A 17,762-nucleotide genomic window follows, 5' to 3' on the forward strand; every position below is an offset into this window, starting at 1 on the left:
CAATATTTATTTTTATAGTTGAGATGAAGGCATTCAATTAGTTTTGAATAAAAATCCAGTGTTCCAAATCGGTCCACTGAAAAATATTATTGTAGGTTAAAACAACATTTGGTTGAAGGGATGGGTAAATATCCAATCCAATATGTCTAAAGTTTTAAACCAGGGTTAAATCTGTTTTTTTTAATAGCATAAGTGCAGATTTACAGTGTAACCAGATATTGAGTCAAACATTTTAAAGATGTTTGGAGCAGTAGGTAAATTGTTGGTGACATTGCCTACATATGATAGCGCATGGTCTGCATAAAAATGGTTAAAAACACAGAATTTGATATTCTGTGTTTTTAACCATAGTTAAAAAGGTGACTAGATGAATGGCCTGTACCAGTGTTCCAAAGCTGGAGCAAACAGCAAAAGCAGGCTGCCTTGTCATGATCGTCTTGAACGCTTAATTGGGGGAGCATATATTTGCCAAGAGGAGACCATTGCCTTATAGGCAATAAATACAACATAAAAAAAAATATATATATATAAAAATCTCCAGAAACAAACTGCTTTAGTACTGATCATACATACTCCCATTAAAAGCAATCAATGTTTTTCTCTGCATCTAGAAAGACAAACGTGTACAGTTACATTTCTGTTCCCTCTAAGCAATGGATGTTATCAGAATCCTAGCTGGATTTGATGTATCCACTCTGGTCTTGGTAGAGCAAATGGATCAACAAGTTCAATGAGCTCTTTATTTGACGTCTGCATATGTAGGGTATAATGTGTCTGAATGGGGATTTATGGCCTTGGAGGGTGGGACTCCCAGATTGATGTGACAGGTGGGCGGGACATCCGGTTTGTATGGTGGGACTTCCGTTGTGATGTGTGTTCGGGCGGGACTTCAGGAATTATGTATGCATGTCCGGTGACTTTGTAATTTATGATTACATTGATGTGTCCGTGTTGATGAGCAAACCAGAGTAGTGTTATAATAAATGGGCCTTAGGATTCCGGAATGTTAAATTCCCAGGCAATAAATAAGTGGTGTCAGCAGTAAGATGTTCAACAAAAGGGTGCCAGGGGTCCAGCAACTCTATTCTGACAAGTAGTACGACAGATGTAAACTTCAGATGTTTTACAATGTGCGTGTAACATGGTGTTTTTCCACAAGCACATAGATACACATGGGAGACATGCTTTTTGTGTAAGATATAAAGAAGGGGTTAGGGACTTACGATTTCTAGAGTTTCAGCCCATTTTTAATTTTAACAAGAGATGGTCTGTTAAAATAAAAAAAATTACAGACCAGGTCTGCCCTGTAGTAATGATCCGTTAATAACCACTAATACAAACTGTAGTATATGCAGGTTGAAAATCATCTAATTTCACAGTTTGTAGTCCAACACAGCACTATAGTAAACAAACATTGCATGAGCAATGCTATTATTTTAAAGGAACAGTCATGGCCTGGGCCAACCACACATTACGCATAGGTGGACTGTGTCGCGGTTTGGGTTTTAAAATATTGTTATAAATAAAAACAAGGATTTTGGTACATGTGTATGTATGAGCAATGGTAAGTTTTGTAATAAAAATGGTTGTTTTAAGTCAGCATTAACTTTTAAGTTGCATTATATGGCAAAACGTTACAAAGTTACCAGAAAGGGAGCGTATAAATTTGCATGAACAATGGCGAATCGTTGACAGATCAGGATATGTTATTTCAGGTAATTAAAACATTCGGAAAGGCGTCTTTTGAAATTGTACAACTGGGATCAACGCGAGATTGTTTTCCACACATTGGTAGAAATGTTTTATAATAGGAAACATCATTGCTGTATTTTGGTCTTGTGTTTGTTAAATGTTGAACAAATTAATGGCGATATGGTGACAATAGCCAGCGTTTATATGTAAGTGGATGAGTTTATTGTTAATATATAAAATGATATGACTTGATGTCACGGCTGAGCCGCGATAACTAACGAGAACGGCGGTTCTTCCAGACAGGAAGTATTAATCTATTTGGTTGTCAAACGTCAACAATCATCAGAACTAAATAGTTAAGTTTTATCCAGAATTTGAATCATTGCAGCCTGTATAGGTCGTACACAATGTAACCAATAACAACGTTAAGAGGCGTGACTTGCTGGAGGCGCACCGGCTGCGATGTAAAGGCAGTATTTAACCCTGCAGCATCCACAGAAGTCAGCTGTTGTTTTAAGTACAGAATATATCGTTTCTGTTGTAAGTACAAGTTATTTTATTTGAAGTAATTGATTTGAATTGTGTTGCAATTACAAACGCTAACAAACGAGACATTTGAACTTTTTAAGAATGTGTAAATCTATTTCACGATTGCGCAATCTATGCATTTTTAGCTGTCTTTCACATTGCCTGTTTAGGTTGAGTGGAATTAAACACCATGCGTGTATGGTAAACACATTTTTGGGCCTTCAAATCTTGGTAAGTAGACTTTTGACATCATTGTTAATCAGCTTTAATTACCTGTATATGCTTGTTAATCCTCTTTGTATTTAGACCAAGTGACCAGCATCTGTGTCAGTTGGACTGGGCGGTTATGATCTTACACAACCTGACCAGATACTTTTTGTGTAAGTTTAATTATTTACAGACATTTTTGTCTTGTACTAAAGTGTTATTAACAATTATGACAATATGCATACAGCTGAACCTTGGTACACAATATTTTATTCCAACTGATTGAGGACAGCCTGGTGATGATACAGAGCACATTACCATAATGGATTCAGTTAAGGACACCCTACCTTATGGCTGCACAGTGTGAGGGGAATTTTGTTTCATTGTTTTCGTTCATGCTTGAAAGCTGAAGGTAATACCGTCAACTCATCAAAACTGCACTGTATGTAAATGTATGTTTGAATTAGAATATTTTAACCTGAAAAGTGGAGCGTTATTTACACGTTAAGCTAGAGAAATGGCGAAAGATAATGCTAACAACCGACCAGACAAGGAACAGCTATACATAATCGACCACACCCCAAAGTACAAATGAACCAATGGTTACTTTTTTACACAGCAATGCACACAATCCTCAGATACAAGGCTTGTTAACCGAGCTTAATAGCCCTCATTTTTCACACAATCTAGTTGACTCTCCTTCGAGCTCTCTGATGCAAACTCAGTGCAGTGAGGGTGATGTTAGAGTTATACAACATAATGCATTTGACAATGTTGAATTACGACAGTTGATACATTTATTATTATGGCAGGCTTGGATTTTTTGATTTTTAGAGCTTCAGACTTTGTACACAGGCCTGGTGATCGTCTGCAGATTGAGTTGATTGGTGAATCTCTGATAGACCGTACATGTGACCATGAGAGCGGATTAATACAATGAACGCACGTTTGGTAATTCACTTGAAAGTGTTATGCAGAGTAATGCTGAGATTATGATTGATGAGCTGGTGGTACAAATTGTCAAAAACCGTGAGGGTGGTGACCTGCGACGTAAAGCTCAAACACTGTTGTTAGAGCAGACTATCAATAAAAAAAAGAAGACATTTATATGCGAATAATGATTCTACATGTTTTTTTTTGTTTGATGGGTATGTTGAACCCGCAGTACACATATCCTGAGGCCCTGGTTTGTGGTTGTGAGTTACATACGGGCGCTGGTTTAGCATTAGATGATTGTGTGACATTCACAGATATTGTTCGGTTTGAAGCAATTACAGGGTGTAAAATTGTTGTCTTTCACCGAACACGGGATGGTCACTTTACCAAGTTTCAAAACAGCGAGGACACCCACCCTAGAACCGTCTTTATGTACTTACATGATAACCATTTCTATGGCATCATGAATCGGAAGGGTTTTCTGGGTGTGTCTTATGTCTGTGACTGGTGCTATACCGGTTTCAACACCCGTGGTGATCAAGGTTGTAAACATAGCTGTAGTGTCTGTCTTCATGAAGATTGTCGTACCCAACATACATTTACATACAGCGCAGTTTTGATGAGTTGACGGTATTACCTTCAGCTTTCAAGCATGAAAGAAAACAATGAAACAAAAATCCCCTCACACTGGGCAGCCATAAGGTAGGGTGTCCGTAGCTGAATCCATTATGGGCTGTCCTCAATCTGTTGGAATAAAAAATGGAGTACCAAGGTTTAGCTGTATGCATATTGTCATAATTGTTAATAACACTTTAGTACAAGACTAAAAATGTCTGTAAATAATTGAACTTACACAAAAAATATCTGCTCAGGTTGTGTAAGATCACAACCGCCCAGTCCAACTGACACAGATGCTGGTCACTTGGTCTAAATACAACGAGGATTAAAAAGCGTATACAGGTAATTAAAGCTGACTAACAATAATGTCAAAAGTCTACTTACCAAGATTTGAAGGCCCAAAATGTGTTTACCAAACACGCATGGTGTTTAATTCAACTCAACCTAAACCGGAGATTTAAACAGGCAATATGAAAGACAGCTAAAATGCATGGATTGCGCAATCGTAAAATAGATTTACACATTCTTAAAAAGTTCAAATGTCTCGTTTGTTAGCGTTTGTAATTGCAACACAATTCAAATCAATTACTTCAAATAAAATAACTTGTACTTACAACAGAAACGATATACTCCGCGCTTAAAACAACAGCTGACTTCTGTGGATGCTGCAGGGTTAAATACTGTCTTTACATCGCAGCCGGTGCGCCTCCAGCAAGTCACGCCTCTTAACTTTGTCATTGGTTGCATGTCATTGTTCTTCACGTTAGATTAAAATTGTGTACGATATGGGTGTAACGATCCATCTACTACATCGATGTATCGATTTATATTTGTATGATCCAGCTACATCGATCTGTGCTCAGCAAGTTGGCCTTCTGGACGACATATATCGATCTAACATCGTTTTAAAATGTAATCAATCGATTGTATTGATACTAGGAAATAACCCATTGGATTTTGGATTTATTTCAGTCACACTGGTTGAATTTTTGGCTAAAAAGTTACTGAATCGATTTCAAGTCACTGAATCGTTTCGGATCGTATCGTTCTAAATGAACCAATAATTGCCTTGAATCGTATCGACAACCACGAATCGTGATACGAATCGAATCGTTACATTGTAAAACATGGAAGTTTACATCTGTTGTAGTACTTGTCAGAATAGAGTTGCTGGACCCCTGGCACCCTTTTGTTGAACACCAAACATCTTACTGCTGACACAACACTTATTTATTGCCTGGGAATTTAACATCCTAAGGCCCATTTTTTATAACACTCGTCTGGTTTGCTCATCAACACGGACACATCAATGTAATCATAAATTACAAAGTCACCGGACATGCATACATCACTCCTGAAGTCCCGCCTGAACACGTCACAATGGAAGTCCCACCATACAAACCGGATGTCCCGCCCACCTGTCACATCAATCTGGAAGTCCCACCCTCCAGGGCCATAAATCAACATTCTGACACATTATACCCTACATTTACTACTTGCATATGCAAGCAATAAGGTAAAATGGTTAGCACACTCCCATGTTTATTTCTCTCGTGAACGCTCCATTTTGGATTGCGTACTGCTCCATTGCAAATAGCAGGGGCCCGATAAGCTGCAAGAAAGTCAAGAAAAGTTCAGGGGGAATGCCATCAAACCCCATATACCTCCTTTTGTTTATACACATGAGTGTAACCTTATGTTCTGATAAAGCAAAAAGTTTGTCAAGTAATGATATACACTGATATTTCCTATTTGAATACTTAGGTACCGGCAGAGTTACGCACTACACCTGTTCACATTAGAGTTCAACCCAGGCATCACAAGCGCATTAAATTTAAGATACTTAGTTCCGCCCATCATCCATTGGTTTTAAGTATACCCTGGCTTCGACTTCATGACCTGCACATCTCGTGGGGTCGAGGAAAGATTTAAGGCTGGTCGCCGAGTTGCAAAGAACCATGCCAGGCAATGACGGCTGGCACTACTACTATTGAGAGCCCGTCTAGTGAGGCAGTTGCTATTATCCCTGAGCTGTATCTGGATTTAGGTGAGTTTTTCTCTAAGGTCCAGGCTACTCAACTTCCTACCCAACAGGAAGGTGATTGCGCGATTGATCGATTGAACACACTGTCTGTATTTCAGGCCTTTGTCAACCAGGAGTTGCGAGACATGCTAGCACTAGAACCACCAAGCCTTTCAGATTTGTTTTAAATAGTTAATTAAGTGTTTGTATTGAAGGTCTTATCTTACGAAAAAAAAACACATAACATTGAACATTTATTTCTAAGAACATTCATTGGCTCCTACAAATGTACCACATGAAAATTACACAACACTTAAATTATTCAAAAATAAATCCATTTTGTTTTCATGTTGACCTCATTTTGATGATGTACAAGGAAAAATAACAGACATTATCGACCAGTTTGCTATGATCAAAGGATATCCGCATGAACATAGGCCTAAAGCACGGCTGATGTGTTGATAAACACGATAAATTTGATAAAATTAAATTCAAAGAGAGATGATAGAATTTGTATGCGATATTGTTTTTCTCTCCTAATAAAAACAGCAATGGTGTAATAAGTTTGTTGAAATGCTGATTGTTAAAGAATGTCTGGTATTTCGTTTCATCAATAATTATGTAGATTTACATTTTAGATTTCCATATGATGAATTAGCCTACACAAGAATGCTAAATCTCCTATTGAAAAACGGTGAAGTGTGATATATACGTTGAATTGTCAAGTAGCCTATATCATTTGTATTATGTCTCAATAATAGCCTAATTAAATTGTTGAGTGGTCATAGAAATATTGTATTCCATTTATAAGTTCATTCAAATTCAACCAAGACTCTGTCATTCATCTGGGAGTATTGCACATTCATCCATTGATGTCATGCATTCAGTGAGGGGGGATTAGCGCCTGGGTACCATTTGGGAACCAATGCTAAGTGTCATGGGCTATTGGTGATTAAGTCGGAAAACAGGTTAAAAAAACAGTCTCTAAATAGTTTTGTGAGTTTAGAATTCTGACAACGGAACATAAAATGTTCACGGAATGTAATATAAGCCTATTTAGGAAAAGTCATGGAAGGAGAGTGTAGCTTACAAAATGGCAGTCTTATGTTAATTACAAACTCAAATACCAGTTGCCCTAGGCATTTGGTGGTCCTAGTGCTAGGGATATTCGTTATTGTTTACATTGATGATAGTCTGGTGTACTCCCCCAGCTTAGGGGAGCTGAGCTGTACAATAAAGATGAGAAATGAGTGTTCCATCAGCAGGCTATATCATTTTTGGGCTTCTCAAACTATTATCGGAGATTCATTTGTAATTTCAGCCACATCGCCTCCCCACTGATGTCTCTGCTCAAGAGAGGTGCAGTGAAATTGAAGTGGAATCAGAAGGCCGACAATGCATTTCAACTATTGAAGACTACAGCTCCAGGAAAAATTAAGTGACCACTGCACTTTTTTATTTTCTTTTGTGACATATGAAGTAGTTGCAAAGTTGGGCCGCTGAGTATTGCAACGTGTACATAACTGTGGGGGTGGAAATGTGTTGGTTTCTGTTTTATGTTGCAATTACAGTGGGTGACCACTGCTGGAGGTGGCACTGCACCTTTTCCGGTTCAGTGGGAGAACACGCTGTTTGTGGTGTCCGACCTCTGAACCGGGAGAGGAAGTAGGCCATCTTTAAAGAGGAGAGGGTTTTTTTGCTGAGCAGATGGGTGGTGTTGGTAAAAAGGGTGTGAGTTTGAAAGTTTGACAAGTATTGTACTGTCTAGGGTGAAGCAAAAAAAAGAGTCAATGATATATGTATAAGTGTATCTGTAGAGAACAAATTGCAAAGCTGATAGGCCACGGGCTCAGCTATGAAATTAAAGCTAACACAAACACAGAATTCTAGTAGATGTTGGAGTCCTTGAGTGCAACTCTTGACCATCTTGTTACACTTTCCAAAAAAGTTGAAAAGGAAGGTTTTTAGTGAGGAACAGGAGGTTTCAATTTGCAGTGGTCTCTTAATTTTTACCCTTCTGTTGCTCACTCAAAACCTTCATTTTCTACATTTTTATAAAGGAAAGAAAAAGGTGTAGTGGTCTCTTAGTTTTTCCAGAGCTGTAGATTCACGTTGGCTCCTTTGTTGAAACATCCCAACACTGATGCCCCGTTTATCGTTGAGGTGGACGCCTCAGAGGTTGGTATCGGGGCATTGCTGTCTCAAAGGCAAGGTAAGCCCCCTAAGTTGATTCCATGTGCCTTTTTCCTCATACAAGCTCACCTCTGTTGAATGTTCTTTCGATGTAGTAGATCGGGAGCTGTTGGCTGTGAAGAGGGCATTGGCTGAGTGGAGACAGTGGCTTGAGGGGGCACAACATCCTTACAAGTTTACCTTGTCTTACAGACAAGGTTAGAAGAACGTTAAAGCAGATGCTTTTTCACACATTTTTGATCTGGAAGAGCGGGAGGGAGTCACAAACCCAATTCTTCCTTCCTCCTGTGTGGTAGCCCCTTTGGGATGGGGTGTGGACGAGGTTATCGACGAGCAATAGGAACGTAACCACCCCCAGCGGCTGTCCGACCGTACCTACGTGCCTCTGGAGGCAAGGGACTGACTTTTTTCCTGGGCACTTACCTCCCTGGTGTCCGGCCATCCAAATTACCAAAAATATATAGTTCAGAACAAAACTTATAGTGATAAAACAATATATGCGATTTGGACCACTTTGGATTAGATTAGATTCAACTTCATTGTCGTTGAATAGTACAAGTACAGAACAACGAAATGCTGTTGCAATTGAAAGAGTTAGAGCGTTTCATACCTCTGTCTACTTCTCGGCTATTTGAATTAGAAAAAAATATATATAAAATATCTCTTACCAAACTTGACAACCTGTTTTTTTGCAATATTTCCCAAACAGCTGCCGTTGAACCCACTTTTCCAACAAGATAGACAAAAAGTTGGTGTTTCATATCTTTGTCTACTTCTCAGCTATTTGAATCCCCAAAAAAGTACACAAATATTTCTTACCAAACCGGAGTAACTATTGCAAAATTATTTCCCCCCAAATACAAAACAGCTCCAATAGTACTTTCTGAATAAAACTATAAGGCAGTCTATAGGAGTGTATCCTTTACAAGGTAAGTTGAAACAACCTAGCAAGCAATTTGGGTCAACAGCCACACTCAGGCACAGATTTTTCACCTTGCCATCTTTTGGTTACTGGTAAAATGCTGTAACTACTAGGCTACATGCCACCCCAAATATAAGATACTTCATGAAGTAGCATAACTATGTTGTCTGTCTCCAGTCTCAGTTTCCTCACCATTCTTTTAACCACTGATCAATCTTTTCTTCCTCTCTTCCCTCTCAAACCCTGGTATCTGCTCATACTATTTTTCGATCTTTACCATTTCCCTCCATCTGCCCCTTATTTTTCTATCATTCCTTCCTCTCTCTGTCTCTCTCTCTCATTTCTGTATCTGTCTACCTGTCCTTCCCGTTCTATCAATCCCTCCATTTTCTCTCTACTCCAATGGCGCCTGCTTTCTTTCCATCTCTCCCTCCTTCTCTTCATTCCCCCACTCATCCATGATTCTGTGCATTCCCTCCACCTACTTGTGTGTTCCAACCCACAAGGACCTGCAGAATGCAGTTCAGCAGGAGGGCATTGAGCTGCAGGATCAGAGGGCCGACCAACGGGAGCTGGAGGAGACACTGGAGAAGCTTGAACAGCACAGAATGGAGCTGGAAGAGCAGCTTAAACTGACCAGGCTGGAGTGTGTTAAGGAGAGCCAGCAGGTCAGAACAGCACAGCTGTCACAGAATACATAATGAGAAATAAAAGCTTTTAAGAGGGAGGATTGTTTGTATTAGTGAAAGTTTATCATATTTTACATGCAGTCATCTTTACGTTGCTGGAGAGAGACTAAACAACAAAGATATTTAGCAACCGTAGATATCGGTTAGGTATACAGTTGTGCTGATAGGTTTGCATACCCTGGCAGGAATTGTGACATTTTGGCATCGACTTATATATGACTGATCATGCAAAAAAAAAGTATTTTATTAAAGGATAGTGATCATGTGAAGCCATTTATTATCACATAGTTGTTGGGCTTCTTCTTCATAATGATTACAGAAATCAGCCATGATGGCACTGATCAAAAGTTTAGATACCCTTGAATGTTTGGCCTTGTTACAGACACACACAGGTTAAATGGCAATTAAAGGTTAATTTCCCACACCTATGGCTTTTTAAATTGCAATTACTGTTTGTGTATAGTCAATGTGGTTGTTAGCTCACACATGGATGCACTAAGCAGGCTAGATACTGAGCCATGGGGAGCAGAAAATACTTGTCAAAAGACATATGTAACAAGGTAATATAACTTTATAAAGATGGAAAAGGATATAAAAAGACATCCAAAGCCATGCCAATGCCAGTCAGTACTGGCAGCCTATGGGTTCTGTCCGGTAGGTGAATCAACAAATGCTAATGCTAAAATAGCACAACAGGCTAACCTAAGGCTGGAGAGCTCAAAATATGTCCCTATGCTTGACAAAACGCAGTCAAAACTGGTGAACAGATCAAAGCAATTTCAAAGTGAGTGACTGAATGAGATGATAATGCAGCTTGAAATACGTGAGAGTGAAGCATATATTGACTCTGTAGCACCTACTCTAGGGGTCGAGCTACCAAATGCTAACGAACAGACAGATTGGTATACAAGGGATTACATCAAATCTAGACCACTCTATCACGGACCTGGGAGACACGCTCCCCTGGACGTGTGCTAATGCCACTGGATTGACCTCAGAGGCTTTCAAACCAGCCTTCCCCAATGACACATCTTACTTGCACAGCACCAGGGCTAGACCGAAGGCATCAACTCAAGCAGAATTAAATGTGTGTAAATGGACCTAGGGAAGCTAACCACAACATTAGCATTAGGGCTAACCAAAATCCAAGAAATAGCCCTAAAACCACTGATAGGACGAGGGAAAGAAGAACATTTGCTAACTCCACATTTGATAAACCAGATACAACCTTGATTGGGGACGATATAACAAGCATATCAAAAGGCACAGACTGAAAACCTAACTATGGCTGACATCAGACAGAGAGCTAACAGAAATGTTGCCATTTATTCTGTACACATCCAAGCAACATGCACATTATTATCCACACTGGGTCATTTGACATTCTAAAAAGGAAAACTGTCTCTGAGTTCCTGAACAATTATTTTTCTATGCTACTGGAGAAAATAAACATTTTTCTAGAACGTTTTCATCTCAGGGCCCATTCCAACCATGAGGAAAGGAATTTTATCTTTGGGCTGAATATGTGGCTGAATATGTGGCTGACATCAGCATGCTTTAACCAAGGAATTAGGTTTATTGACAATTTCAATATCTATTGGAACTGTAAAGACCGCTTTAGACCTGATGGGGTTCATTCAAACATCATGGTATGCCGGCTGCTTGGTGACAACATCTGTCATGCTTTTGGAATGCCAATTCCAAACAAGATAAGCATGAAGGACAGTACTCAAAGGCAGAGTATCCACCCCACCCCCTTCTCTAATTAAAATCACCCAATGCTTCCAGAAGTTGTCCTTGTCCTAAAGGGGGGCACAACAACTCCCATCCCCCCCTCCACCACACTCACTCTTTCCACCTCCATCACACCTACCAATCATGAAGCTAGTTCTACCAAAAGAGAGCAGAGCTCACACACACCCCTGACGTCTCTAAAGACAGCTGCCATTAAGCCCCTATTAAAAAAAGAGAACACTGGATGCATCTATATTGAACAACTACAGAGCTGTATCAAATATCCCTTTTATAGCCAAGATCATTGAGAAGGTTGTCTTCAATCAAATCAGCAATTTTGTGAACTCAAGCGGTCTCTTAGACACATTTCAGTCAGGCTTCCAACCTCACCACAGTAGGGGAGAGGTTGCACTTTTCACACTGTGTAACATTTACAGGGCACAATACATTACAATGGTATAAATGTCATACCAAATGTAAGAGGGACGACATGGGCACATTTTTGGTTTTCATTACATCCTCATATCTTATTCCAGTCCGGAGTTTTTAAATAGAGTGTGTGCACTTGTGACAATTTACCCCATCAGCGGGTAAATTGCCACAATATTAGGATAAGTTGTCACATTGGATTATCAACAAATAAGAACACAACTAATTCATTGTGAATATTGATTTCAAATTAAAAACCAAATTAAATTAATGAACTCAAAATAAAAACAATCATGCCTTTCAATTAAAACAATCATGCTGGTATAACAACTGCAACCTCACCTGCCTCACAGCCTTTAACATTGTCATCATTCTCTGTCTTTTTCTAATTTCTTACAATCTTTCTTTCCTACCCCTCTTCCTTTCATTCCATCCTTCCTTTTCTTCCTTCCAAAACACATTTCCTCATTGCAATTGCATATTCATTACAGGCTTATTATGCCCTCTTCCCTGTCTACTATCCTTGTTTCCACAATGCAATTCAGAACACCACACTAAATTCATGACACTGTATGAAGTAGTGTATGTGTGGATATACTGTCTCATACAGTAGGCAAGTAATGTGTTAGTAGAGACACACACAAACACACAGACATGCCAGAACCTGTCTTGTGTAGGCTAATCCAGGGATATGTCAGCTGCTTTAAAACTATTCATATATATAATAATCAATTTACTTTAACATTAAATAATATTATTTGAACTGATTCAAAAGTATTACAATGTTTTTGAGCATGTTCTATTTGTCTATGTATACATGTGAAAACTTGCCCCAAGGCCATTGAGACAACTTGCCCCAAACTGACATGTGTGTTAATGTTAGCTAAATCTCAAGGTTAGCTCAACATTGGACTGCAGCAAAAGTATCCTCTACTCAGTGCAAAATTATAGTTTTCAACGTTCATACCCAACAAAGTTTTCTTGCATAAAGTGGCACATTTGTACTTTTGAAGGGGAAAAATAAGAAACTTGTGCTCACCTCAGATTAGAGTGATTTTGATCACATTTGAACAGGAAGTTGACCATAGAACTTGTAGTCATACAAAGTATAGCTATTTGATTTTTGAGATAGCACCACTAGTGTTGGACGTATGAACAGTTGGATAACTTACCTGTTTGATAATTTACCCCACTCTCCCCTACTGAAACAGCCCTGATAAAGTTTGAAATAATATAAGGCTGAATACTGACCATCCTGTAAGCTTTTGACACATCTCTCTATTTGCAAACTATCAATTGTGCCAAGAGAATTTTATCTCTGTACTTCCTCCTTTAAGAGTTGTGATCCACCAGAAGTTAATTAATTTCAAATGGAACGTTACGATTGGCTTGCAGCATTGCAGTGCAGAAGCAGTTGCAGAACGTTTGGTCTAGTGTATGCGTTGGATTTATCCATTTGTATGCCTCAAATTGTATGCGTGGAAGCAGGGCGGAAGTAGTAGCAAACAGTGAATGTCAAAACCTTTTCTTAATAAAAAATCTTAACATGTTTTTTATACATTAACTACACCATTAATAGTACATATTTCAGAAAATATACTGTGCAAGCATATCACATTTGACAGCCTATATAATATAATCTCACTCTAAAATTTGAGTTTATTAAAATTCTAAATAGTCAAGATATTATTGATAGTCTCATTCAGCAATGAGACCAATGGCTGAGATTGCGAAAACAGGTTGGGGACTTTCACTGACTGATTGAAGAGCTTTGGCTTTTAGGAGAGGAATTTTTTATGTCAGAATAATAGCCAATTTTGGAAATTATTATTAATTTATGAAGCATTTTTCAATTAAAAATGCTCAATAGCTCGGACTCAGTGCAACCTATAAGAAAAAAATCTAACGATATAGCTTCAGGGAAGGCTGTTCTACCATCAACATCCTTTAGTTTTGCTTTTTTCTATTTTGGACATTATTACGAGTTTATAAAGCATTTTCTATCAAAAATGCTCAATAGCTCGGACACAATAACACTTACATTGAAATGATCAATTGAAATAGCTTCAGGGACAGCTGTTCTACCATCAATATCTTTCAGTTTTACAATTTAAAAATGTTGGGTATTGTTACTAGTTTTTAAAACATTTTTCAATCTAAAATGCTCAATAGCTCGGACACAATAAAACTATAAAGAAGTCATAACCCTTTTGTGGTATGTTTGGATTGCCAGTAAACTATTTCATTGTTTAAATCATCCATTTTATCTGGCAATTATTTTTCCTTTCTCATCCTGTACTTAAGTTTATTTAAATTGCTTTGTTGTCCACGTTTAAGGTTTCCTATTTTTACTTGCAGCTCTTCTATATTTCTTTCCAACTGTAAATTAGGGATTCTCTAATCTTTGGTTCTCCCTTTCTTGCACTGTTATTCTAGATTGAAGTAAATCTATTTTATCATCTTTTCACTTACAGCGTCTGTTTGCATTACGAATAGAGTCACGTGCGTTGATATTTATTGCTAAGCGAGTCAATTTCTGTCTTAGACTTTTGTAACGCATGCTCCTTTTCGTCACGTAGATTCTTAAGTTTAGAAAGTTAAATCTGAAGTCTAGTAATTTCTGCATCTAATTGTTTTTGACTCTCAATTGTTTGGTGGTAAACTGTTAACTCTTTATAAGCCCAATAGGCTCTGTGCACAAGCGTATGGACAAAGTTCCGCTTTAGCCAGATGTCGGCATATCAGTTTCCGGTTTACTTAAGGCGATCACCCACGTTGCCCAAAATTTCAGTTTTTAGTAGATGTCTCCAAGACCTGCCTAAAATAAGCATTAGTGATGTCCATCGAATTGTTGATGCCTGGTCCCCTGCTCCAACAAGCAAGCAGAACAATGGATTCAAACTCTACGTATCGAGTTATCTGCACAACTACGAGGGTAAGTAGTTTACTGTGGTGTAAGCTAGTTAGCGATGTGTTCCTTTTTAGTGTAGTATTAGGCAAGACAATAGAACGCATAAAAATTCACCCTAGCCTCAAAAACAGCAAAAGAAAGCTGGATGAGCTGGAACGCTAGCATGTCCCCATAGCAAGTGAATTGAAACAAATCTTCGTTCAGCCTCTTCTAACCTGAATGAAGCTTAAAATCCCATAGCCTCAAAAAAGCACCAAAACAGGTCTCCTCTTTTATTTTACTACTGTAACCTCATTTCACAATGAAACTGAAAAATAACAACTGGCATAGGAAGTAAACATCTGGCCCTATATGAAATGAATTACGCTTAAACCTGCGTTACGTGGAAGTATATAGAAAATCAACTTTTCTGACTATTTCTAGTCTAGTGTTTGAAGTCATTGAATGGTGCAAGCCATATTTTATTAAAAAGAGGACATTCTCCTGATTAAAATGATGCCCCACTTGAAAATGAAATGAGTCACGTACATTATATTTTGTTGTGAGGTGGTCACTAAAATCAAAGTTATTAAATAAAATATCATATAGTATAATAACAGTCGACAAAAAACTTAGAGCAAATGTTAATATTTCAATCAAAACGCCTTTTGTTAACATACATAATGGTAATTTTGGCAATCTGCTACTATTAACTTCCACATTTAAACCCAATTTTTTGCAGAACTGAAATTGTTGCTACACCTCACCTTTGGCTGTGCAAGTGTATGGAAGAGATTTAGCAGCAGTCATTTTCCCGAGCTTTCATGCGCAGGCAGTGTGGAAAAAGACCAAACAATGCTTTCTTGGAATATTATAGATGCGTTTCAGAAAGTGGGCGGGGGAGTTGGAAAAAAACGACCTACGTAATATCGAAAGGTACCGAAAAGAGCACGCGGGAATAGGGGTGGGTGGAGGAAGCCTCTGAAATGCAGACTGCCATCTCCTGGATATATGTAGCAATTACACTACCAAAGCTTGCGTCAATATCCCAGCATCACAATGGTTTCTATTTGTAAGACACCAATTACATTACATTAACGTGGTGGAGGGGTTTGAGTACCCGAGTGACCCTAGGAGCTATGTTGTCTGGGGCTATATGCCCCTGGTAGGGTCTCCCAAGGCAAACAGGTCTTAGGTGACGGGTCAGACTAAGAGCGGTTCAAACCCCCCTTAATGAAGAACAACATTATGAGTACCGTGACGTCGCCCGGTATGGCGCAGCCGGGGCCCCACCCTGGAGCCAGGCCCGGGGTTGGGGCTCGTATGCGAGCGCCTGGTGGCCGGGCCTTCCCCCATGGGGCCCGGCCGGGCTCAGCCCGAACAGGTGACGTGGGGCCGCCCTCCCGTGGGCTCACCACCCACAGGAGGGACCATAAGGGGCCGGTGCGAAGAGGATCGGGCGGCAGTCGAAGGCAGGGGCCTAGACAACCCGATCTCTGGACACGGAAACTAGCTCTAGGGACGTGGAATGTCACCTCGCTGGCGGGGAAGGAGCCTGAGCTAGTGCGTGAGGTTGAGAGGTTCCGATTAGAGGTAGTCGGGATCACCTCTACGCACGGCTTGGGCTCTGGAACCACACTCCTTGAGAGAGGATGGACTCTTCACCACTCTGGAGTTGCCCATGGTGAGAGGCGGCGGGCTGGTGTGGGTTTGCTTATAGCTCCCCAGCTCTGCCGCCATGTGTTGGAGTTTACCCCGGTGAACGAGAGGTTCGTTTCCCTGCGCCTACGGGTCGGGGATAGGTCTCTCACTGTTGTTTGTGCCTACGGGCCGAACGGCAGTGCAGAGTACCCGACCTTCTTGGAGTCTCTGGGAGGGGTGCTGGAAAGTGCTCCGACTGGGGACTCTATTGTTCTACTGGGGGACTTCAACGCCCACGTGGGCAACGACAGTGACACCTGGAGGGGCGTGATTGGGAGGAACGGCCCCCCTGATCTGAACCCGAGTGGTGTTCAGTTATTGGACTTCTGTGCTAGTCACAGTTTGTCCATAACGAACACCATGTTCAAGCATAAGGGTGTCCATCAGTGCACGTGGCACCAGGACACCCTAGGCCGCAGGTCGATGATCGACTTTGTTGTCGTCTCATCTGACCTGCGGCCGTATGTCTTGGACACTCGGGTGAAGAGAGGGGCGGAGCTGTCAACTGATCACCACCTGGTGGTGAGTTGGATCCGATGGCGGGGGAGAAAGCTGGACAGACTCGGCAGGCCCAAGCGTACTGTTAGGGTCTGCTGGGAACGTCTGGCCGAGTCTCCTGTCAGAGAGATCTTTAACTCCCACCTCCGGCAGAGCTTCGACTGGATCCCGAGGGAGGTTGGAGATATTGAGTCAGAGTGGACCATGTTCTCCACCGCCATTGTCGAAGCGGCCGCTCGGAGCTGTGGCCGTAAGGTCTCCGGTGCCTGTCGAGGCGGCAATCCCCGAACCCGGTGGTGGACACCGGAAGTAAGGGATGCCGTCAAGCTGAAGAAGGAGTCCTATCAGGCCTGGTTGGCTTGTGGGACTCCTGACGCAGCTGACGGGTACCGACAGGCCAAGCGGGCTGCAGCCCGGGTGGTTGTGGAGGCAAAAACTCGGGCCTGGGAGGAGTTCGGTGAGGCCATGGAGAAGGACTATCGGCTGGCCTCGAAGAGATTCTGGCAAACCATCCGGCGCCTCAGGAGAGGGAAACAGTGCCCTACCAACGCTGTTTACAGTAGAGGTGGGCAGCTGTTGACCTAAACTCAGGATGTCGTCGGGCGGTGGAAGGAATACTTCGAGGATCTCCTCAATCCCGCTGTCACTTCTTCCATTGAGGAAGCAGAGGATGAGGGCTCAGAGGTGGACTCGTCCATCACC

The 17,762-nt window shown here is 40.7% G+C and overlaps 1 protein-coding gene across 9 annotated transcripts in view; it reads left to right on the plus strand.

The window, feature by feature from the left end:
- The window catches only part of LOC105007164 (epidermal growth factor receptor substrate 15), a 63,623-nt gene that overhangs the window by 8,613 nt on the left and 37,248 nt on the right, over window positions 1-17,762 (plus strand). For 4 of the 9 annotated variants that reach the window (XM_010865990.3, XM_020044848.2, XM_010865989.3 and 1 more), the window contains one exon: window positions 9,626-9,787. The exons of 2 other annotated variants lie outside the window; for them this stretch is intronic. In XM_010865990.3, the coding sequence (XP_010864292.2) occupies window positions 9,626-9,787 (162 nt within the window). Of the gene's footprint in view, window positions 1-8,044; window positions 8,395-8,493; window positions 9,788-17,762 lie in introns of those variants that run through there. 3 more of the 9 variants (XM_020044849.3, XM_020044853.3, XM_034288953.1) reach the window with 3 other exon arrangements.

This window comes from Esox lucius, chromosome 3, assembly GCF_011004845.1.
Source record: "Esox lucius isolate fEsoLuc1 chromosome 3, fEsoLuc1.pri, whole genome shotgun sequence".
Lineage (NCBI taxonomy): Eukaryota > Metazoa > Chordata > Actinopteri > Esociformes > Esocidae > Esox > Esox lucius.